Genomic DNA, 26,520 nt, shown 5'->3' on the forward strand with positions numbered 1-26,520 from the left:
CTCCACAATTTCAGGCAATGCATTCCAACTCCCCACACGAAAAAAAACCTACTCCTCATTTCCTTGTTCACATCCTCTTTATACAGCTTCCATACAATGGCCACTTGTTCTTCCCCCCCGTTTCCACCTATTCTATGAAAAATCTGATCCACACCGATCCGGTAACAACCGCTTATCAACTTAACTCTCGATCATGTTCCCATTATTTACTATGTGCTTTTACAGAATATATACATATATATATATGTATGTATATATTCTGTAAGTTATGTATATATATATATATATATATATATATATATATATATATATACACAAAAAAAGATTTTAGGATCTAAAATATATTATGCTTAAGGATGCCAGCTTGAAGCATTAGCTCTGCACATAATATATATAAAAATATATTTCATTGATATATATATATATATATATATATATATATATATCAATGAAATATATTTTTCACATGAAATATATATATACACACACAAACACAAAAGCAAATATCACAATTACAGTAAAAAATCATATTTTCACATCCTTTTATTCAAAATAATTGTACTAATTGTAAAAGTACAACAATATTTATGAAAACTCTTAGTAATAAAAATATATTTGATTGATATACAAACATTTTTAAGCAAATATCTGAATACAGTAAAAAAAAAACTGTATTTCACAACCATATAGTCAAATAACTGCAATCAATCGACTGCAAAAGAAGTACAAAGATTTTTTTTTTTCTTTAATAACTGCCTTATTTCATCTTCTGAAAATACAAAATGCTTCTCAAAACATTTTCATTCGGTGAAATTAAGACGTTACAACTTAATTTTAACAACTCATTTTATGATTTATTATAATAGTTAATTTTTTTTTATTTCATCAGGCGAAAATTAAATTTATCTAAATGCATTAGATACATTTCATTCCTACAATATATTACTTTTTTTTTTTTTTTTTTTACATCAGAATGCTTTTGTTAAATGGTATTAGAAAACAGAGGATAAATATTCAGGCTATTTAATAAAATGGTATATTATTAATAAAACACCTATAAACAAAAGCACATCATTTTACTTATTCAGAGCTGTTTAAAATTTTAACACTTGATGGCAAAAGAAAAAATCTTGATGAAATAATATTATAAGCATTTTGCAGGAAGTACTTTACCCGTACAAGTACCAAAGCCAATACGAAAACCATTTCCTTGGCAATAACCTAAATATAAATAAGTACAGTGTTCTTAAAAAATTCACCCGCAATTTTGAAAGTAAATATCTGAAATCATTTTGTAAGCATTACACAGATATATAAATGTAGTAATATTAAAAAAAACAAACAAACACACACATATATGGTTTTGGATTAAATATTGTCCCACTCAACAACTACAAATTTTAATGCTTCATGGATGGCAATTTGTACTACACATATCAGAAATCTAGTGACATTTGCCTCTCTTCTAGAAAATGTGATACAGAATTATATGAAACAAAATATATACTTTATCACTGTCCTTTAGGAAATTTTTTCAAAATTCTCCAGAAATATATTCTAGAAGATATTTTATAAGCAGCTTCTCTGATATGAGAGAGAGTAGAATTGCAAGTAACACCTGTCAAAATATTGGTTGTCTGGTTTTAGGTTGTTAAGAATTATTATTATTATCCCAAGGCCACCCCCCATGGAGTTAAAGACTCATCGTGGGAAGTTCTTTGTAATACACACACAGTTCATCATACTGTGCCTTAAATACATTCAAATTCTCTGTAGACACTACTCTCAGGCAATGTATTCCGATCATTCAGAACTCTCCATGCAAAAAATTTGCTTCTCACTCCCTTGCTCACACCCTCCTTATACAACTTCCAGAGATTATTATTATGTGACACCTCCAGGGAGTCCAAAGACTCATCGAGGGAGAGTGTGCCAACAGCATCGAACGATTGATCCCTTTCCAACTACTAACCATGCTCAAACTTGATTAACTTTTTGCGTGAGCCATTAGTAGCAAACACTCTACCAATCGACCAACCTTTGCTGGCATGACCTCTTGTTCTTCCCCCATCTCTCACCATTTTATGAAAAACTTCTTCAACATTAATCTTATAATAACCCCTTACCAACCAACTTATGTCTCTATTATATCGCTCCTCTTCCTCCACCAGACTGCAATTTGCATCTTCTCATCCTTTCTTTATACTCAGCATTCCAGAGACCAGAAATTACCTTAGTTAATTGTCTCTGGATCCTTTCCAATATCTCTTTATTCTTTTGAAAACCAACAAATCTGTGCACAGTAGTCCACTATGTGGTCTAATCAAGACCTTATACAATGGAACCAGAATTTTCTTACTTCTACAAGTCAGTGTCCTCCACATTATTTCCAGAATTTGTGTTTCAATTTCCTCACAATTTTGGCAATGTGTCCTCTAAATTTTAGATCAATATCCACCATCACCCCCAAGATCTTTTATTTCCTCCACCTTCAACCAAGTATCCCCACTAAGAGTAAATTCTACATCCCATTTTTGTTTTCAAAATTTTAAAACCTTACATTTTGCAACACTGAACTGGCATCCCAACTCCTGTGCCCATTGACTCAGCTCAGTCTATTCAGGTCTTCTTGTAAGGTCACAAAATCTGCTCATAGGTTTTTCCTAACTTTTTATCATATGCAAAAATTTGAATATCTGAACTCAAATCCTCCACAATATCATTAACATACAAGTTAAAAAACAGCAATGGCCCTAAAACAGACCCCTGAGGCACACCACTAGTGACTTGCTTCCTCTGGGATATTGCTTCCCAATACACAACTTGTTGATACCTATCAGATTACAAATCTCCAATCCAATGCACTAGTCTAATATCCAACCCCCATCCATTCTAGTTTCACTGCAACTTACAATGTGATAATCTATCAAAAGCTTTTGCAAAATCCTAATATACTACTGTGTATCCATCTCCTTTGTCCAATGAAACCGTCATCTTTTGTAATAGGTAAGTAGATTACTAAAACATGACCTACCTTTAGCAAATTCATACTATCCATCGAAGATAATACCACTTGTCAACCCAATTCTGGATCCTGGTTTTCACCAGCCTTTCCAACACTTTAACCACAACAAGTGACACACAGATAGACCTATAATTTGATGCTTGTGCTCTATCTCATTTCTTATGAAGCAGACCAATCTTGCTTTCCTTCCACTCCTTTAGAACTTGACCCAGTGTAAGACTCATATGAATAAAAATATGTGATGATATATTATCAAGTACCACAGCCTTAGTGACATCGTTTGCTTAATTCCTCATATACCTCTTGCTCACTTACTGTCAGACTTTCCTTCTCATCAATAACTGCTCTCGAACTCTCCATGATGTCACATTCAGAAAAATTAAAAACTTTTTATAAGCTGCTCATTAAATATCTCAACTATATTCTTTGCAGCAGTTCTTATACCATTTTCTTCAATCAATATCATCCTTCCATAATCATTCATTTTTTTTTTACTTCATTAGCTAACTGCTGCTTATACTTCACTTTTACTACTCTTACCTACTAAGTCCTCATATACCTCAACAATTCATTACAAAGAACAGGTAAGGAGTAATCCTCATGGAACTGATTATTACCACTCATCTTATGTTGCCTCCATAATGCCTTTTTCCTCTGTATCACATGCTTAATCTCTTCATTCATCCATTTTACACTTACCTTATAACTTTCTGACCCTTGGAATACATTTAGACATTCTTGAATATCAACCAAGCTGCACTGATCTCCTTTCCATCCAACTCCTCATTCCATGCTACACCTGCAAGCTGTCTCTTGAGCTTCTCATAATCACCAGTCTTGTAGTTCCACATATATACCCTTTCCTCACAGAAGTTTTCATCTAGCTGGCAACAATCCAGGTAATCACTTTATAGTCACTTTCAACTGGAGAGAGATCTACGACATCATTTATAATGACATCCTCTGATGAGATGATTAAATCTGGGACCCTCAAATCCTTGTATGTCCTCTGTTTCATTCAAACTTACCTGAGGTAGTTATCTCTCAAAAACTTAAAAAATTCATTTTCTTTACTTTCAGTTGCTATCTCTATATCTATGTTATCATAATTAAATCGCCCATAATGATCATCCTTTTTGTACTGCTAGGCTAATTTTGCTTATACGTTTCATGGTTGCTATAGTAAACATTACCAGATATTTCATTCTATTCCACACCACACTGCTTCAAAACCACGCATATTATTTCCCCTCTTGCATATCTACCATGTATAGGCATATGTCTTTTTCTATCAACAATAGCACTCCACCTTCCTTTTCACCCTTTCCTATCTTCATAAGATATATCATATCCTTCTATCTCTATTCCTGCCAGGATGTCATCCTCATCCAACAATACATGGGTGAACAGACTTAATAAATGCAACCATTTCATTTGCTTTGTTTCTTACACTTATAACATTTGCATACAAAATAACAGCTTCCTGGATCTATAGCAAGTTTCACTAATACCACTTGTTAGATGCTACTTCTCCCTACTTAACTCGAGTAATTTCTTTTTCTCCGTATTCATCTTAGAACTTTCTTCAAATCCAACTGTTTTCTCTTGATCCCAGGTCATCAAATCTCCCATCCCTTTTTTTTACACATGCATTCAAGTTGCTCACTAGAGGGCTACATGGTGTATAGTTACACAATAAATAACGGAACAAACTCACGTAGAAAGATTATTTATTAGTATAATTTTCGCCTGTGTGTCACAGGCATCCTCACAGTACATTAAGCTCAAAATTAAACACTAACTGACAATTCCAAAAAGCGCCACCTAAGTAGCTGGTGTTATCTTACATGGACAAAACATTAGAGACCTACCTAATAGCATGTCAGTCCTCCTCTGGTGCAAATAGAAATAGCCTGTACTCTCTGAGGCATTGACTCCACCAGATGCTGGAGGTAACTCAGCCATGCCTGTTGCAGCATTGTCCACAACTGCACCTTAGACTTAGGTCCTGGATACATGGATCTGATGTTTCGCTCTATGGCATTTCAGAGAGATTGATTGGATTTAAATCTGAGGACCTTAGGGCCACTGGATGGTCCCAAATTCAGATGAGTGTTCTTCAAGCCATGTCTGGATAGTTACAGCCTAGTGGGGCATTGTATGTCCTGCTGAAACAGACCATTGGCTGCAGGATGCACGAAGGTCATGAAGGTGTGTGTAGGTGATCAGCCAGCACATTCTGGTGGCTCCTAGCATTTAAGGTTCTCTTCAGACATATCAAGAGACCTAATGTGTCACATGAAAAGGCTCCCCTAAACCATCACAGAGCCACCACCTATTTTGAACAGAGGAAACCTGGCATGATAGGCATATGGTCTCATGCTGTCTATGCCACACCCGCACTCTCCTGTCAGCACAGTACAACTACTAATTGGGATTCCTCGAACCACACGACACTGGTTCACTCTGCAGAGGCCTAGTTTTGATGATCCAGACACCAGGCAAGGCACAATGCCCGATGACAAGCTGTCAACAATAGTACACGATTAGGTATGCCATACTGTTCACTCGTTGATGCTGCTTGGACCTCTGACAATGACACTAAATGTGATTTGTGCTGCATTTACCCTGAAGCTGGTCTATATGAGCCTGGACAGCCTACATCAACCCTAGTCATCAATGACATGTGATCAGCCACCACTTGTTCACTGGGCACTGATACATATGTTGATGGTGTACTCGTGGTAGACTGTCAATATGGCTACCCTCAAGAACCCTACGGTTCTTAGCACTTGGGCAATAGAATGACCCATCTGTCTTGTGACGATAATACATCCATGAATAAAGTCACTAAGAATGCCATATTTAAGAAGAGAATTCAACTTAGATACATACCTAGCATTCACAGATTATAGATAGTAAGAAAATTATGACAAGATAAACATGTATTTTTTTGTTTATATCAAAAAGTTCAGACATTTATAAATTTATTAAAACCACTCCTACAGTCTATATAAGAAAACAGTAATCAGTATTATAAAAAAGGAAGCAAGAACAGAAACTAAAACACTGGAAGCAACAGGACTTAAACAAGGATGCATTCTATTTCCAATATTATTTGGAATATATAGTGGAACCTCGGTTGTTGAACTTAATTCGTTCCCAAAGGCTGTTCAGAAACCGAACTGTTCAAAAAACTGAAACCATTTTCCCATCAGAATTAACATAAAACGGATTAATCCGTTTATGCGGATGATGTTATACTTCTAAATAAATCCACTTCTAAATAAAACAATTCAAAATTCCCTGACTAAATTTAATAACTGTTGTAATAGATATGGTATGAAGGTCAGCATTAAAAAGACAAAGACAATGAAAATATGCAGAAACATTGAAAATATCAACTGCATTGTGAATGGAGAACTTATAGAGCAAGTAAAACATTTCAGCTACTTACACATGATTTTTAGTGAAGATGGTAAGTTAAATATGGAAATAGACAACAGAATCAACAAAGCTGGTATGGCAGGAAGTCAACTGAAGAAATTTATATGGAATAAGATAGAAATTAGCCAAAACACTAAATCAGCTGTATACAAGACAGTGTTTAAACCAATTTTAACTTATGGATCTGAGAGCTGGGTTAGAAGTAAAAACTTGACCGAAGACTAGAGATGGCAGATATGAGTCCTGAGAAAGATTAGGGGCATGAAGAGATGGCATCAATGGCAATATCATATTAAAAACGAAGATATTAGGAAAGAACTTGACATTGTCAGCATCCAGGAATACATTAGCAGAGCTAATCTCAGGTGATATGATCACCTAAGCAGAATGGGAGAGGAAAGATTAGCAAAACAAGTGTTCTCTGCCAGGTTGTCAGGAAAAAAGACCCAGAGGAAGACCAAGATATAGGTGGATTGATACAGTAAAAAGTGCCTTAGAAGACAGAAATATAAGACCTGATAATATTGGAGTGTTGACATTTAACAGACTGATTTGGAAGAAAATTGTATATAGGAAGTTAATAATGATGTAAATTTTTCATGTAGTACTATTATATCCTGTATACTCCTTGAGGGTGTATATATGTATGTATGTGTGTGTATATATATATATATATATATATATATATATATATATATATATATCAGGAATTTAATGATGATGATGAAATAATCAAAGAATGGAGAATAAGCAGCAAAGAAGAAATCAAATTAGAAAAGAGATTTTATTTTAGAAACCTATCTCTTTGCAGATAAACTAGTGACACATGGAGTGAACAATCTACAAAAAGATGTATATAACTTAAATTTAATAATAAAGCAATATAATATGCCAATTTCTCAAGAAAAAAACTAAAACCATAGTATTCAATGGAAGAATGCCCATCTGAACTATGGTTATAGACAATAAAATAATTTTAATTATTTAAGTTATAAAATAAGTTACAATGAAGATTTATACATATACACATATCTAAAAATAAACAAATTATCTAAAGTAAATAGAATAAAATAAAAGCTTTCTCCCTAAATATTATCTATGAAAGAAAACTGCAGCTTACTACGAAAATTTGAGAATTATAAACTTCCATTTAATTATGGAATGTAAAGAACATAATTAGATGTCAAATTATCTAAAGTAAATAGAATAAAATAAAAGCTTTCTCCCTAAATATTATCTATGAAAGAAAACTGCAGCTTACTACGAAAATTTGAGAATTATAAACTTCCATTTAATTATGGAATGTAAAGAACATAATTAGATGTCAAATGCCCATCATCACCATAAAAAATAAATAAAAGCCAACAAATTAGCACAGACTGAAAAAGGAAATAAAGATATATATTTCCATGCCAGTTCATTAAAGAATCGGCACAACAATATATAACACAATTTTCATTTCCAAATATGGTGCTAGTCAATGTGCACTATGAACTGTAACTGCAAAATAAGAAAATGCTGAGGAGGGTATATAAGGAGGAAGCCGACCAGCAAACTCATGAACAGTACAGGCTCAGGCAAGAAAGGTGATTAGCATTGTAAGGAAGGCAAAATCAGATTATGAGAAGAATCTAGCAGAGCAGGACAAAAGAAACCTCAAAGAGTTCTTTCATTATGTGGCAAGTAAGAGGAAGAATGACTATAGAAGATTAACCTTAATGAGTTCTGATGGTGACAGAAGATGATAAAACAGGTGAGTTACTGAGTGACCACTCTGCAAGGGTATATCATCCTAGTGAGGTTACTGCTTTAACATATGTGACAGTCACATTAGTGTCTGTCACATATGTGACAGATGCTAATGTGGGAACAGATGTGGATGAATTGGAAGTTCTTAGGATATTGCAGAATCTCACTGTAAATACAGCTGTGGATTCAATGGGCTATCAGCTCCCAAGGGAGTGGAAAGAGGACAAAAGAATTCCCTTGCATATGAGACATTCTAAGACTGCAGTAGCAAATTATAGACCAATCAGTATCTTAGGTGTGATGGTAAAAGTACAAAAATTGGTCAAAAAAAAAAAAAAAATTCGGAAATGAGTGGATAAAAATATGATACTGTATAAGAGGCAACATGGCTGTGCGAAGAATTGGTCATGCCTTAGTAATTTGCTAACTTTTTTATAATAGAGTAATAGCTGAGTTGGATAAAGGAAATGGCTACACAACAATTCTGTTGGATTTTGCCAAGGTATTTGACAGAATATCACATAAAACTCTATTATGTAAATTAGAACAAGCAGAGATGGATATGACACTAATGGCAAGCTGCAAGGTTCAGTGCTCGGACCACTACTGTTTAATTTGTACATATGTGATATGGGAAATAACCTGAAAGGAAATATTCAGTTTTATGCTGATGATGCAAAATTAGGTAGAGTAATAGTTAATCAAGGTGATGTGGAGATTGTGCAGGACACACTCTCTCAGCAATCTAAATAGGCTGTCAGTATGGGCAAAAAATAATGGATATCAGTTTAATGTGGAGAAATGTTAAAGAAGTTATGCATTTTAGCCATATACTACATTGATGGAACTGTACTCCAGGAAACAGATGAAGCTAGAGATCTAGGTGTGTGTGTGGGGGGGGGGGGTAGATAGAACATTAAAGTTTAGAGGACATATTGCTAAGGTAACTAAAGTAGCTCATAAGATTACTTGGCTATTGAAGAACACACTAACAAGTAGAGATAAGAAAGTAGTCATTCCACTTTATAAGGCCTTGATAAATTCACATCTAGATTACTGTGATCAGGTCTGGTCTTCTGGGTTTCTTGGGATGAGGAAGTGGTGGAGAAGATTCAGAGGCATGTGACCAAGATGGTGAGTGGTCTGTGGAATGTTACCTATGAAGAGAGATTGAGGGTGTGTGAATCGCAGGAGTTGGTTGATAGAAAAAGAGGGGAATGATAGAAACATTTAAGTTGCTTAAATGGTTTTTATAAGATTGATGCAGAGGAAATGTTTCAGCAGTTGGCTGAAGGGGCCAGAACAAGGGGTCATTCCTGGAAGTTAAATAAAGGCGTGCTTAGTAGGAGTGTGAGGACTAGATTTTTTGTTTGGAGAGTTGTGAAAGAGTGGAATGGGTTGCCAGAGTCAGCTGTGAGTGCTATGCTTGTTAATGGGTTCAAGGAGAGGTATGATAGATTGTATGGATAGTTTTGGTCTCTCATGATGAGTTTTGGATTCCATGGAGGTGTCCATATAATAATAATAATAATAATAATAATAATTGTTAGTGTGCTGAAGGAATTAATAGTAAAGCTGAATGAAATGCTGCATAGCTTTATATCTATGATAGACAACTTCTATATAATACTGCATAAATTTTTATGTAACAAGAAACTTTAGGCAAATGACATGTTCAATATATGTAGTAAAGTTTTAGAACAATGAACAAGGTGTAAATAATAAATTACGATAACCACAGTAATTATAACTTTAATGAAATAAAGGTACAAATATTTTGTACTGAAATTAACAGTACATCATCAGTGTAGACAACAAGCAATTCAAAGGAATGGAATACAAAGTACATAACAGTCAGTGGATTACTAATTAAAAACTGTTGCAGTGTGCTAGAAATTAATATTAATAAAATATTATTAAATAATTCTTTAAAACTATTAAAAAAGATTAAAGATAAAGAACAAGGTGTATTTACCTGTAAGTATAACTTCATCTCCATCTTGTAAAAATGTTCTTTTAGATCCATCCAATAGTGTTAAGGGTTTGGTTCCTTTCCAAGCGAGTTCTAATAATGATCCATATGAATCAGGAGTCTTAAAAAAATTAAATAAAGAAAAAATAACCTTTTTTGAGAAAAAAATAAAATTAAGCAAATATTCATGGCCACATATTAAATCTGATTTTAAATACTTTTTCTCTCTCACTCTCTCTCTCTGTGTTAGCATTACTTAACTCAGCAGTTCCCAAACTTTATTAGGATGCCTTTGAGCATTCTAAAATTTTAATTCTGCTTTTCTATATTATCTAGAATATCATCCTTTGTAAATTATAGCATTATTCAGTATTTTGTCCATTATTATCAAATTCTTGATATGTATCCTGAAAACGGTGTATAGGATACCATGATTAAGTACTGATTACATCTACATTATTTATAACATTCTATCAACAATTTCCTCCTCTAAACAATGTGTTATTTCTAAGGACTTCAATATTGCTAGTCATATATTTCAACCTTCTAACTGCATTAAATAACTCAGATCTTGTATTCCTCTGCATCTTTTTCCTGCCATCAAAATCCTGGATATTTCCCCCACCGCCATACATGGGAGGTAAAAGAACCTATGGTACATCAGTGTCATGTGTGGGTGCAAATGAGAGTTCAGAAAGAAGAAATCTAAATGACATTTTTCTTGAAGAGTTAGAAACTGTAGTTCTTAGGGAACACATAATAATGAAGACAGTTCCAGAGACAGAGGAAGAAGGAATAAAAGTGGAAGAGAAAAAGCAGGCCTGATGTGCTTGTAGTCTGGCTGCAAACAGAAGATGGATAGTTGCTGTTTTAACAGACCCAAAATATATAAAAATTCTTACAAAGGCTTCTAATGAGTTGCTACATGACAAGTTGATATTTAAATTGGGGAAGATGAGACCAGCTATCATATATAGGTAAGCCTCGTATAATGCAGATGTTAGGTTCCATAGAAATGCCACATTATGCGAGACCAAGATCACATAGAAAAAGTAGGGTTATGTTCTGAAATCGTCACACACACACACACACACACACACACACACACACACACACACACACACACACACACACACACGAGTATATATATAAACAATGACATATGCAACAAAACTAGATTTTTATTTAATTCAGGTAATTCATGTAAGTTAAGAAAACAAACTATGAAACAAATACAATATAAAATTTTTATTAAGTGCAAAGCACATTGCTCGCTACACGAGCAACGCTCTTTACACTTACTGTTGACACCCAGCAATAAAACTGTCTCGGATTTTATGTTCATTTTGTTTGATTGTTCAAATTGTAGATTCATTTAAATTTAGTCCTTGCAACTCATGGTTTTTCTCCATTTTTCAACTGATTCAAGATTTTAATTTTTTTTTCGAGAGAAATGAATTCTCTTTTCAATGGTGGTTTTTTCCCCCTTTCGTTGTAGTTTTAGCAGCCATTACTATAAAAATATTTTTTTTACATAAAAAAACAAACATTACTCATTAATTATGTATGTAACTCACCAGAAAATAAAGTGCTCAGCTGAGATTAACAAACCTATGATTTTTAATGTGCTTTCCTGGCAGAAAATGAAGACAATTTTCAATAATAAACACTTTATATGATGAAGAGTTGATGCTACCAAAAAAAAGTACATGCATGCAAAGGGATATTTCCCATAATATAAATTCGCTACTTATAACTACATGTGTGATATGGGCAGACAAATTTAATGAAGATAAAATTTGGTTTTTAAGTAGCATGGTGAAAAATATATGAAAAGATAAAGGGTTACTACAATTTGTAGACTGTGTTATATCAAAACCGCATTGTATAAGTACCACATTATACAAGGGTTACCTGTATACAAGAATAGAGAAATATACATCGATACTTGATATATATTGCTCTAACAAAAGCCTAAAATGTGGAAAAGCAGCTGGAGTAGATAATGTTTGACCAGAAATGCTCAAATGTGGAGGTACAAAAGTTTTACAATGGCTGCACTGCATAATTCAGAAAGCGTGGTCAGATGGTCAAATTATTGATGATTAGAATAGAGTTCTCACAGCTCCTATAATTATGTATGAGAATATTTCTTTATTCCTCCTATAAAAAGGGGAATAAAGCTGAGTGTGAGAATTACAGAGGAATTTCTCTACTAAGTGTTACTTGTAAAATTTATGCACACATACTTGAGAAGAGGCCAAGAAAAATTGTGGAAGAGAAACTTGAAGGAGAAGAACAAGCTCGGTTCAGGCAAATAGAGGTTGTCAAGATGAGATTTTCACTTTACAAGAAACAGATGAGAAATCATGGAAATATAACATAGATCTGTACTTAAGTTTTGTAGATCTGGAAGAGGCATATGACAAGGTGCCCAGAGAACAATTTTCAAATCATACAATTATATGGGGTAAATGGAATATTATATAGGGCAATATATAATCTATATTTAAGTTGTCAGTAATTAGAACTGAAAGATATACAGGATGATGGTTTTATGTAAAAGTGTAAGACAACAGTGCACACTATCCCCACTCTTATTCATTATCTATATGATTCACATAATGAAAAAAAAGTGGCATTAAACCTGATTAGAATTGGAGATATCAAACTTAGTTCTTTGCTTTGTGCAGATGATGTTGTACTCCTAAACACATCCAGTGCAAGTCTCTAGGATTCTCTCTAACTGAATTGAATAATAGCTGTAACAAATTTGGAAATCAAAATCAGCAGTAAAAAGACCAAAGTATAAAATAGGCAAGCACATAGAAAACTTCAGCTGCATTCTCAATGAAGAACATATAGAATAAGTCAAATATTTCAGCTATTTAGGCACAGTTTTTAGGAAGATTACAAATTAAATGTGGAAATAGATAACAGAATAAGCAAAGATGGTATAGTGGGAACCAGGTGAATAAATGTAGGAGGGCTGTTCAATAAGTAATAAGACTAATTTTACTGTCGCGAAACCACTCATCACAATATTAATTTCTGTGGAATAAAGAAACGTTGCTGTCTGTATTAACAAAAGAGGTTGATAGATGGTGCATATGGGCTGACGTGCCAGAGTGTCACGTGACTAAACGCAAGCTTGTTTTGGCGCGCCTACGAGCCGCGACCAGTCGTCGAAATGGAAGCGTCCTTGGAACAGCGGTATGCGATTAAAATTTGTGTGCGTTTGCAAAAATCGGCATCGGACACTTTTAACATGATACGCGAAGCTTTCCACAATGAAGCAACGTCGAAGGCAAGTGTTTTTCGCTGGCATAAAACTTTTAAGGAAGGAAGGCAAAATGTGGAAGATCTTGAACGTGAGGGAAGACCTTCAATGTCCATCACTGAGACAATGATCAACACAGCAGCGATTATCATCAAGGAGGATCGCAGAATTACAGTACGCCAGCTGCATGTTGTCCTGAATATTTCTGTGGGAAGCGTTTACTCAATCAATTGGGACTGAAACGTGTTTGCACCCGATGGATTCCCAAACTCTTGACACCGGAGCAAATGCAGCATCGAGTGGATGTGTGCACAGAATGAAAAGAAAGACTGGAACAAGAAGGCGACAACTTCTTAAAATGCATCATTACAGCAGATGAAGCTTGGTTGTATCACTATGACCCTACAATGAAACAACAAAGCAGTGAATGGAAGCATTCATCTTCGCCTACTCCCAAGAAAGCAAAAACTGTAAAATCGGCTGGCAAGGTTATGACCATAATGTTTTTTTGACTACAAAGGCATTGTTTACCAACACGCTGTAGAACCCGGGAATACTGTAAGCGGCTCATACTATGCGGATGTTTTACGGACAATGGTACAGCACGTCAAAAGGAAGCATCCGTTGCTGAAGAATGGCTTCTTATTGTACCACGATAATGCAAGGCCGCATATTGCTGGTGGTGTAGTGGACGTTTTGCAGAGCAACATAGATATCCTACCACACCCTGCACACAGTCCTGATCTTGCACCGTGCGATTTCTGGCTGTTTCCTCAGCTCAAGAAACCACTAAGAGGCAGCCATTTCGAAAGCAACAAAGCATGTGGAGGATGTTTTGAAAGAACTCTCAAAAAACAGACTTTCACATGTGTTTAAGAAGTGGATGCAACGTTGGGACAAATGCATCGCATCTCACGGTAGTTACTTCGAAAAAGACCATGTAAATGATGACGATTAAAGGTAATCTGTTTTCTGTATAAATATAGTCTTATAACTTATTGAACAGCCTCTGTATATGGAATAAGAGAGAAATTAGCCAAAACACTAGACTAGAAATGTACAAAACAGTGTTCAAAGCAGTTTTAAGTTATGGATCTGATAGTTGGGTTAAAAATAAACCACATGATCAAATACTAGCGACCACAGATATGAGAGTTCTGAGAAAAATTAGGGGAGTGAATTGATGACATCAATGATAGAATCATCTTAAAAATGAAGATATTAGAAAGAAACTTAACACTATTAGCATTCAAAAATGTGTGAGCAGGGCTAATCTAAGGTGGTATTAGTCACATTAACAGAATGAGAGAGGAAAAGTTAGCAAAACAGATGTTTGGTGTCAAGACGGCAGGAAAAAAAAAAATCCAGAGGAAGACCAAAATGTTAAATATAACAATACTGGAGAAGTAAGACTATTCTGGAGGAAAACTGTTGATGGGAGGTTAGTAATTATTTAAACTTAATCATGTAGCACTATTTATGGTAGCCTGTACTCCCTTTATGGGTACATAATATCAGAAAATTGATGATGACGATCAAACTGGATATCTGATAATCTTTGGAAAGGAAATGCTCTTCTAATACTTTTTTTTGTCTCTCATTATTGTCTGTATTTGTAATTTACTTTTTCATGTTAGCATTTTGTCTGCTTTATGCACAGTTCTTCTAGTCAATCCTCTGTTTTCTATCATCAGTGTATGATTTTCCTCCATTTTCTTTGTTCCTTTCCTGCAATTTTTTTTGTTGGGTTTTATTGCAATTTCTTTTCTTTCTTTCTTTTTTATTTCATGTGATCTTTTTTGTGATTTTGTTTGTTGTGTTTCTAGCAATTTTCTTTTATTTCTCATGGTATATCTCTATTTCCCATGGTTTCCTTTGTTCTGTTTCCTATGTTTTGTCACTTTCACCACATTGAAATTCATCTATCATCTAAAGACATTAACAAACAACTTCCAAATTTTGTATTGGAATTAACAGTTATTATTACGGACAACTCCAAGAAGTCCATAAACTCATTGAGGGAGGCCCTAAACATCATGTCAAGAACTATTCAGCATTTGCAAAGTATTTATCATACTTTGCTTTGAACTCATTCACAGTCATGTCACCCACAACAGACTCTGGCAGCTTATTACACTCATTCACCACTCTCCAAGTAAAAAACCTAGTTCTAACACCCTTGCTCAGTTTCAATGGATGGACCCTAGTTCTTCCACCACCACACCTGTTCTGAAAAATTTCCTCTGAATTAATCTTGTAAAAATCCTTCAGTAATTTGAATGTCTAAATCATATTCCCCCTTTTCTGCTTATCAGCCAGTTTTTGTAACCCACAAATCGTCAACCTGTTCTCGTTAGATTCATTCCACAGATTTCCTGCAACAATCTTGGTTACTTGCTTCTGGATCCTCTCTACCTCTTCCCCATCACCAAGAAACCCCAGAACCCAGATCTGTGCACAGTAGTCAAGATGGTCTTATCAAGTCTTGATAAAGAGGAACAATAACCTGCTTGTCTCTGCTCATCGAAGTATTCCTCAGTAACCAAGTGATCTGATGAGCTGCTTTAGCCACGTTTGCTATGTGTCCCTTAAGCTTTAACTCCCTATCCACTAACACTCCCAAGTCTCTGGCTTCATCAATTTCCTGGAGTACGGTTCCACCAATGTGGTATACTGCTGATAATCTTTTCACCCCAAAATGCATAACCTTTTGGAGATTATTACACTTTGCCACATTAAACTGACATCCATTCTCCTTAGTCCAGTTTGCCAATCTATCCAAATCATCCTGCAAAATTTTGATATCATGTGTATTAACTATTGCTCTACCCAACTTTGCATTATCAGCAAATAACCGAACAATTCCTCTCAGATTCTTTTCTGTATCATTAATGAACAAATTAAATAGCAGTAGTCCAAGAATAGAACCCTGTAGCACACCAGTAGTCACAGGTCTTCTTTTGGACTCTTCTCCTGAATAAACTACTCTCTGATATTTCTCCATCAACCATTCTCATATTCATCTCACTAACTCTCTATCCATCCCCATGTGCTGCAGTTTGCTGATTAGGATTCCATGTAGTATCCTGTCAAAGGCCTTTGCAAAGTCCAGCAGTATCACTGTAAACCCATTACACTTATCCAATTCAGCCGTCACTGTATTATAAAATGTGAGCAAGTTACCGAGGCATGATTTACCTTTCACAAAACCATGCTGCTCCCCCCCCCCCCCAATACAGTATCTCATTTCAATCTATCCATTCCTGTATTTTGCTCTTGACCAACTTTTCCAATTCTTTGACGTCTCTGTCAAATATTAACAATGTATTTATCTAAAGAAAGAATAATCATTATTATTTTATACCTAAATAGATACCAACCATATCTGCCTTTAGAAATATTAAAGTTTTGAAAGTGATTACAATATTATGAAAATATAATTTTAAATAATTTTAAATGGGAAGTTGAAACCTTTTTGGACCTTATTTTTTTCTTCAATGATTGGAATTAAGCACATTTCACTTAAGAACACCTTTGAAACATAAGTTACTATCGAATTTAGATGATATCTGCATGGCTTGTAGCACAAAATAGCTTAGTAAAACTAATAGTAAAAAAAAAAAAAAAACTAATAAGAGGCAAACATAAGGAACACATAGGAAGCGTATCTTTTTAAGTAATGTAATAATCTACTAGTTGGTTAGCTGAGGAGTTAGCTTATCGAATCCACTTTATTCAAGTTTATATTAGGCAGGATTTATATTATGTCATGCATCAGGCCGATTGGTGATTGATATGCATTGATAAACAATTAACAGTACTTTTAGCATTTCTACTTAGTAATTATTTTACATATTTTTGTATGTATTCTGATTAAATAAGTTCTTGGAAGGAAAGCACTAAGTGAGCAAGAACAGGTAATGAACGTAAAATTATACATCAAAAAGCAAAATAAATCTTGTGATAAATCTCTGAAAAGTATATTTTAAAAGGGAGAACAGAATATACTGTTATATACTGCATATATACTCACTGGCCCACTGATTGTTCCAGAAGCCATAAGATCACCTGTGTGGACATTACAACCACTGATTGTATGATGAGCCAGCTGCTGCTTCATCGTCCAATACATATACTAAAATGTATAAATGTAAGAAGGTTATTCGTGAGCCTACAGTACAAGACATCACACTACACCATTTATTATTATTTTTTTATTTTAACAAGAAAAAACACAATACACAATAATAGCCTAGCTGGCAGTGATTGCAAAATAACTAGATGTATAGGCTATGGATCAACCCACATGTAAAATCAATTTAAGACAGATCAGATCAGATGTTTTTTTTAATTCCTTATATCTATAATTTTACTGTTAAATTTTAATTTTATTAAATTATTATTGTTAAATTGCACAGGACAAAAACAATATCAAAGTAACAACCGGTGAGTACCGGCACCTTTTTTTCTGGATAAAAAGGTGCCGGTACTCACCATGAAGATGTCATTATAGCAAGCAACTTCCATACTTTTAACATATCCTCTGATATATTCCTCATCATCTCTAGATCGCTTCTTGCTTTTGGTATCAACTGCAGAATCACCTCGGAGCAGCCATGAGTCCACATATTTGCTAGGGTTGAACTGAGTGAGAGAAGGTCCTACTATCCTGATGAACATCAGTGCAGAAGTTGTCCGTACAAGCAGAAATGACCTAGATGAAGTTACTGCAAGATTCGTCTGAGAGAAACCCCTTTCACATTCACTGGAAGATATTGCAATTATGCTTAAAGTGTGCTTTAGAGGAAGTAGTATGTCCGGGACTTTATTTTCTCGAAGATATTCATGGAAACCACGAACTGCTTCTCTTTCATTTAAGCGAAATTTGCGTGCTAACTTTTAAATTTCAGCTTCACCAAATACCAGATGCTTCCCAGGATTTTCTGGCCAATACTTGGAATCTTAAATCTTAGCACATTCAGGCAAATCAGCATCATCTCCTTCATCATCATCATCTCGGTGCTAGTTTTCTGTTTCACAGGATCACAAGCAGATTCAACAATTTCTGCTCCTTCAGCCTTCCTTTTTTTTACTCACTGGCATAAAGTAACTACTTATTTTACTCATTTTGAACAATGATTGCACTGATTTAACTTAGATAAATTCAGAACTCATGTGAACACCTGCCTATTGCAGAGAAGTTGTATTCACTTCCGATTGCTTCCAATATCAGTTTATCAGTTCAAATAAACTGATATTGGAAGCAATCGGAAGTGAATACAACTTCCTCTTTCTGGTTGCATACCAACCTATGAAACAGGAAAGCAGGGTAGGGTACCAACTTATGAGTAATCAAAACTGAAAATTCAATTCGTGAACACAGTACCATCCACCAGAATATTTATAATACATTTTGCTGTCATTAAATCGCAAATTTTTAAAAACTTAAGAAAAAAGGTGCCGGTACTGTGTACCGTCAGAAAAAAAGCACTGGTAACAACTAACATAACTCACAAAATTTAGCTATTGATGATTTATGCTTTTCAGTCAGATAAAAAAAAAATACATGTTTTTGTGTTAATTGGCTAGCCTTTCTAAAACAATGTAGAGACAGCAACATGATACCAACTGCATTAAGTTTTAAAGGAAGTTTACTTCAACCAAAGTGCTCCATATTTATGCCTGTATAAAAGAGTCATGTTGAGAGAACAAATCCATGAGACCTGCAAAAAATCTGGCAATTACCCAAAACAATTTGCAACTAAAATGAGAGCTATTTAGCGATTTAAATCCCAATATTTGGGATATTCTAGAAAGGATTACGGACGATTCTGCAAAGTATGTTTTATGTCAAAATGAAGAAAAACTAACAGCAAAGTTCCAAAGACTGAAACAACAACAAGGAAGCAACAGACAATCCAGACACCATGCCCAGAGGAGCAGACGATCATGAACCAAAGATATGAGAAGCCAATCACAAACAAGCGAAGTGAGGAACAACCAGTCACTAACAGATCACAGCCAAGTTATCAACATATCTGGCCACAACTTTAACGATGGAGAACTCTCGCTTCTGCAAAAAAGACTCAAACTATGCTATTGCACCAAAGTCAATCAGTCAAATTAGACTTCATCTACTACACGGAAAAAAATCTAAAATTCCTCCACTCAGTATAGCTGATTAAATACGGATAGAACGACCCAACGTACTAAATTATAATAAACAACTAGGCTGCAATTTAACTACAGCTAAAAAATTAGCCCTTAAATCTCTAAGAAATTAATCATATAGGCATCAGATAACAATTGTGTTTTTTCTTTACGGTCAGAGCATCGACACTCATCTGACCGACCCTCCTCCTTTATTCCAGCTTGGGGCTGGCATGGGAACCCTAAGGATTCCATGGCGGCTTTTTTCTTTACTTCCTAGCAAATCAGAATTAACTTACAGCAGATTATTCAGTGCTGTAAGTTTCATTAGATCCTGAAACATTAATGGTTGACTTTGAGAAAGCAACTATCAATGCTTTTTCTAACATATTTACATTAACAACTATAACACGTTGTTTATTTTGTATGGCACAAAATCTTTATGGGAAAATTTTTGCCATTGGTTTGAAGTTATGCTATCGAACAGATGCTGAATTCAACACAAAAATTAAATGCTTCACAGCATTAGCATTTCTTTCAATGAGCGATGTTATTGATAGATTTGTTGAATTTACAATCCGAAACAAAAAGTTAATTATTTATGCATTATCTTTTTTAATTTGCACAATTTTTAAATGATTTCATTATGTTATGTATCACTGAGATTCACCTTAATGAAGATTTGCCTTTTTAATGATTTTATAATAACTCTTTATCATCCATTGATTATTTACAAAAATTAATACAAAATGTCTTACGGCGAAAATGTTTACGGCAAATTTTTCTAGAACCATGGCAATGTGCTCACCACTTTTTCCCCCATAGCTAAATTACAAATACCATGTAAAAACTTTTACTTGGAAAACTTTGAGCAATGAGTTCTACATTCAGCAAGTCTAAAGCCCAAAGTTTGGCTCAGATATGTTGACGATGTATTTGCTGTTTGGCCCCACAGCCACCAAACATTAAATACATTCCTAAGCCACTTGAACAAATAACATAAATGTATCCAATTTACCATCAAGATCGAAAACAATAACTCTCTTACTTTTCTAGACACACTTGTCATGTCTTCCCTCAGGCTGGCTTTCATAGTGTACTGCAAAATCTACACACACACACACACAGGCCAATACATGCACAAAGATTCATACCACTATCCAACACAAAAACTAAGGGTCATCAGTAACCTCAAACATAGAGCCCTAACAACCTGCTCTGATGAGTGGTGCTAAAGAAGGAATATGAAATTATTAGTCAAATGTTTATAAAAAAAAATGGTTACAATAAAAAAACAGTTCACAAGATACTCCACAATAATGCTCTAAAAGGTAAAAACAGATTACAAAAATGCCATAACCATACATAATAGGAATATCAGAAGAAATAGATAGAACACTACATAAATACATCATCATCATCATCATATTCCTGCCATGTACCCTCAAGGGGTGTACAGGATATGACAGTACTACATGAAAAAATTACATCATTACTAACTTCCTATCTACAATTTTCCTCCAAATCAGTCTGTTACTTGTCAAGACTCCAACATTATCAGATCTTATATTTCTATCGTCTAAGGCACTTTGTACCGTATCAATCCACCTATATCTTGGTCTTCCTCTGGGTCGTTTTCCTGCCAACCTGGCAGAGAACACTTGTTTTGCTAATCTTTCCTCTCCCATTCTATTTAAGTGACCATACCATCTGAGATTAGCTCTGCTAACACATTCCTGGATGCTGACAATGTCAAGTTCTTTCCTAATATCCTCATTTTTAATATGATATTGCCATTGATGCCATCTGTTCACGCCTCTAATCTTTCTCAGGACTCTCATATCTGCGGTCTCTAGTCTTTGGTCAAGTGTTTTACTTCTGACCCAGCTCTCAGATCCATAAGTTAAAATTGGTTTGAACACAGTCTTGTATACAGCTAATTTAGTGCTCCGACTAATTTCTTTCTTATTCCATATGAATTTATTCAGTTGACTTCCCACGATACCAGCTTTGCTGATTCTGTTGTCTATTTCTATATTTAGTTTACCATCTTCAGTAAAAATTGTGCCTAAGTAGCTGAAATGTTTTACTTGTTCCACAGGTTCTCCATTCACAACACAGTTGACATTTTCAATGATTCTGCCTATTTTCATTGTCTTTGTCTTTTTATTGCTGACCTTCATACCATATCTATTACAACAGCTATTCAATTTAGTCAGAGAATCTTGCAGACTTGTAGCGGATTTATTTACAAGTATAACATCATCCGCATAAAGCAAAGAGCTGACATTAACATCTCCAATTTTGATATCAGGTTTAATACCACATTCCTTCATAATGTGATCCATATAGATAATGAATAACAGAGGGGATAATGTAAATCCTTGTCTCGCACCAGATTTAACATTAAACCATCTTCCTGTACTTCCTTCAATTCTAACTGCTGACTCACAACTCAAATAAAGACTAAGTATTGCTTGATATAATGCCCCATTGACACCATATAACTGCAGCATATTGAATAGCTTCTCTCTTGGCACCTTGTCATATGCCTTTTCCAAATCGACAAAACTTAAATACAGATCTTTGTTATATTCCCATGCTTTCTCGACTATTTGTCGTAAAGTGAAGATCTGATCCTGACAGCCTCTATTTGGCCTGAATCCAGCTTGTTCTTCACCAAGCTTTTCTTCCACAATTCTTCTCAACCGTTTCTCAAGTATACTTGCATAGATCTTGCCAGGAACACTCAGTAGGGAAATACCTCTGTAATTCTCACATTCAGTTTTATTTCCCTTTTTATATATGTGTACTATGAGAGCTCTACTCCAATCATCGGGAATTCGTCCCTCTGTCCAGGCTTTCTGAACTATGCAGTGCAGCCACTGTAAGACTCTTATACCACCATACTTCAGCATTTCTGGTCGAATATCATCTACTCCTGCTGCCTTTCCACATTTCAAGCCTTTGATGGCTTTTTCTACTTCAAGTATGGATATGTATTCCTGACTGCATGCCTGGTCAGTGTTTTTTTATCACTGTGCTGTCATCACTGCTTGTTTCATTTAGCAGTTTTTCAAAGTAATTACTCCATACTTCAAGGATATCTTTTTCTCCTGTTTTCATTTCACCTTTATCATCTCTAATTCCTTTTACAGCACTCTTTCCTCCATTCCTAAGCTTCTTCAGCAACCTCCAGAATATTTTGCCACCTTCTTGATATTTATTTTCTATATTCTTGCCAAAGTCCTCCCATGACTTTTGTTTAGCTAGTTTTACACACTGTTTAGCTTTCTTACATTTGTCTCTGTATTCTGTAAGAGTAAAAGCTGACTTATTTGCCAGGAACTTTTATTGAGATCTCAATACATAAATACAATATTAAGATAACTTTGAAACCTCCTGTAAAATTAAAAGCAGGGGATCAAGTATACTCAGCTCATTCAAGATGAGCTGAGTATACTTGATCCCTTTCCATACCTTGCCAACCCAGGGGTTTATAAAATTCAGTGCACCTGGAACTTATCATACATAGGGGAGAAAGGGCACACCATTCCAACAACAAAAGATGAACACAAATACCACATTAAATTCCTTCACTATGGTAAACAGGCCTGTCAGAACATGCACTCCAAATATATCACAAAATCTCTACACTACACCAAAACCCGGTTTGAAAGAAAATTCAAGGAGGATGCGAGATGCTGATCCATCATCCTAATCTCAACAAGAATGATAAATTAGTAATTAAAAGAATCTGGAAGACTCATCGGCAACCTATATAGCAACTACAACATGACAGAACCCCAACACAAGAAAACCTTATGATAACAGGACTGTAGAGATGAATTTGATGTAGTTCCACTGTAATTTTTTTAATCATTGTGTATTATTAGGTTTGTTATGTATATTTTTTATTTTATTTAATTATTTATTAATTTTATTTTATTCAATTTTTATTTATTTTCCCACCAGAGGTCAGGCTAGTGTAAATGATCAACAAAGCAGATTTATTTTACTTTTGTTTAGTATCATTTTGCTTGTGTCGTTTTCATATGTATGTTTTTCCTGATGATGACCTTGATATAGATGTCAAAATGTTATTTTCTTAATTGTATGCAAAGTAATTGCTCTAACATGTGTTTATGTCTCCATAAATTCTACACAATGAATTTATGCTTTACTTCACTCTAAGACATACATTACCAATGTCTGGAAGATCAAATAACATTTGGTAGTATTGCTTCTGCATCTCCTATGCTTGTTGGGATAAAGGTGAAATGCAAAATCTGTAAAAAAAATTTTCAATGGTATTTTGTCTCAAATGATCCTACAGACATTGAAAAGTTCAATAAATGACTCGATTTTTTGCAGCCATCACTTGATTCATTGTTATTTTTGTTTATTACTACTGCTCTTGACTGTTCTATTCGCAATTGAAACAACATAATTTCATATGATCCAGTTGTAAAAACTGTGACTACTTTTCTAGTTTTTACAGATATGCCAAGAACATTTATCATTATGATGGATATTTGATGGAATATTTACAGCACTAGAAAAGGATTAAAAACTAATTTTAATGCTTCCAGCATTTCGTTTCAGTCAATGAGACATCTTCAAGGATTACAAATAACTCTTATAACACACACACACACACACACACACATAAAGACAACACAATACTAAATGAAGCACGTAGGTGACTCAAAAGTCCTATCTAGGTGGAATGCCCTCTTTGAGAGTTTGTAGGTGGACAAGGATGTAATTTACATCCTATTGTGTGTTATAAGAGTTATTTGTAATCCCTGAAGATGTCTCAGTGACTGAGATGGAATATTGGAAGCATTAAAAGTAGTTTTTAATCCTTTCCTAGTGCTGTAAATATTCCATTAAACCTCCAACATGATGTGCAACATACTTAAGTGGTTAGTCTGTGCTCTGCTACCAACAGGCTGTGTGCTTGGTTACCATTATGGCATGAATGTATACAAAATCTTTGGGCAGAAATGAATTTTCACCACCAGATATGGCATCTTGTGATCTGAATTATGGACAAAGCAACTAAAGCTTTGATGCCACAATTTTTATTTTTTATTAATTATGTATGTGTGTGTGTACTCTTCTGGTTAGTGTTTGCCTATTTTGTAGGACAAAAACAAAGTTGTTTTTTTTTGGGGGGGGGGGGGGAACCCTATCATCTCACAGAGATTGACTAACTTTTTGCTTTCAGTTTTACAAGGGTTTTCATTTTAACTAACCAATGGCTAACTCATTCTCACTATGTTCAGGAAGACTAGAAACAGAACCATTTGGAGACAGATTGTACAAAGGGGACTCAACCTGTCACCAGATGGATGAGATGAAGAAGAAGAAGAATAGCTAACTCATGACACCACCACCACAACTACTATTTGTAGGAAACATAATTTCATATGATTGCAGTGGTAAGCTATGGAAATTTTAACAAAGGGCTCACATCGTCAAGCAAAAAAAAAAAAAAGAAAAAAAAAAGCCATATTTTACACAAAAACTTTTATTAATACAGCTTGTGTACAAATTCCAATCAAAAAGTATGAGAGGACAATCAACCTCTAAAGGCTATCATTTTTTAAACAAATATTTCATGATCTAAACATGAAATATTTGCACACAATCAACTGTGTTAATTTATCTTACAGAAGAAAAACATTTTTTAACTATCAAAATATAATAGGAATGAAATATTTTATTATCTTTTATAAAACATTTGATTGACTACCAGAAGGGAGAAGGGTAAGATAGCATGCGCTTATTTTATTTTCAAACTTGGGCGCATTCGTTATAGAGGAGTTGAAACAATAATTCCAAATAATCTATACACTGCCGAATAGACTCATTTTTGTTAGGTTACCATAAGATTTTGTTGCTTAGTATGTTTCAAAAAAAAATTTTCTTTTTTTTTGAAAAAAATAAAAAAATAAACAAGAAGAACAAGGGGCTCGCAAATTTAAGAAAAATTTAGCAAAGGGTTCGCATGAGTCCCTTATAGCTCACCACTGTTTGTAGGTATGATTATCACAAGAAAAACACTTTTCACTTAGATTTGAAGAAATTAGCAAGTGCAATTCATTTCTGATATGTTTCAGCAAAAGGGTTCCATGAAAGAGCATGTTTATTGTGTTTCTTTAGGTTTACTTTTTGACAAATCAGATAACAGATAAGATTACTTGGGTTTACTGGAGATATTAAATATATTAAATGAGGCTATGTAGATAGCGAAAGATAGTTCAAAAAAGTGGATTAATGTTGTATTGCTTTTCCACAGGGAAAAAATACTAGGCTTCATCACTACATCTTCAATTTTCATCAGTGTAGTCTTTGTGGTAATACTTCCAGAATACAAAACTACCAAAAGAAAGGCTGTTATAAATTTGATTCTAATTGCTAACTAAAGAACTTTTTCTATGTCTTTTTTCAGTTATAGTCAAAGTCAATCTTTGAAATAGGATTTTTCTTCCCAAAACTTTGGGCAATTCAATTCAACCACTCAGAAAAACTGATCACTGAATTCACACTATTTCAGAAAATAATACATTAGAAACATGAAATACTGGCAGTTATCTGGAATATTGTTATCAATTACAAATTTTGTCAATAACTGTGACCCATCTCATGACAACTAAAGGCAGAGACTGGTTGCCTATCAATTTCCAAAAATTAAGGATAAAAAAGGGTTCTGCCTACTCTCATAATAAAAGATGTTAGATGATTTAATTTTTTTATTTATACTTTCCATCATCTTAATTTTGTTGCTAGTGACAGCCTTCTCACTATCAAATCTTCACTATGTAAACTTATGGCTTATGGTATATTTAGTATCAAACTGCATGTTTCATTTTGAATTAATGTCCAATA

At 34.4% G+C, this 26,520-nt stretch overlaps 1 protein-coding gene across 1 annotated transcript in view; it reads right to left on the bottom strand.

Moving 5' to 3' along the window:
• Nucleotides 1-525: 525 nt before the first annotated feature.
• Nucleotides 526-26,520, bottom strand: part of Faa (fumarylacetoacetate hydrolase) — a 107,186-nt gene continuing 81,191 nt past the window's right edge. Inside the window, exons 10-12 of the mRNA XM_090407793.1 lie at nucleotides 17,507-17,608; nucleotides 10,197-10,314; nucleotides 526-1,221 (exon numbers count right to left, since the gene is read on the bottom strand). Coding sequence (XP_090263919.1) covers nucleotides 1,145-1,221; nucleotides 10,197-10,314; nucleotides 17,507-17,608 — 297 coding nt within the window. The 3' untranslated portion in view covers nucleotides 526-1,144. The remainder of the gene's footprint in view (nucleotides 1,222-10,196; nucleotides 10,315-17,506; nucleotides 17,609-26,520) is intronic.

This window comes from Typopeltis vanoorti, chromosome 2 (assembly GCF_054136105.1).
Source record: "Typopeltis vanoorti isolate ZY-2024b chromosome 2, IOZ_Tvanoo_1.0, whole genome shotgun sequence".
NCBI lineage: Eukaryota > Metazoa > Arthropoda > Arachnida > Uropygi > Thelyphonidae > Typopeltis > Typopeltis vanoorti.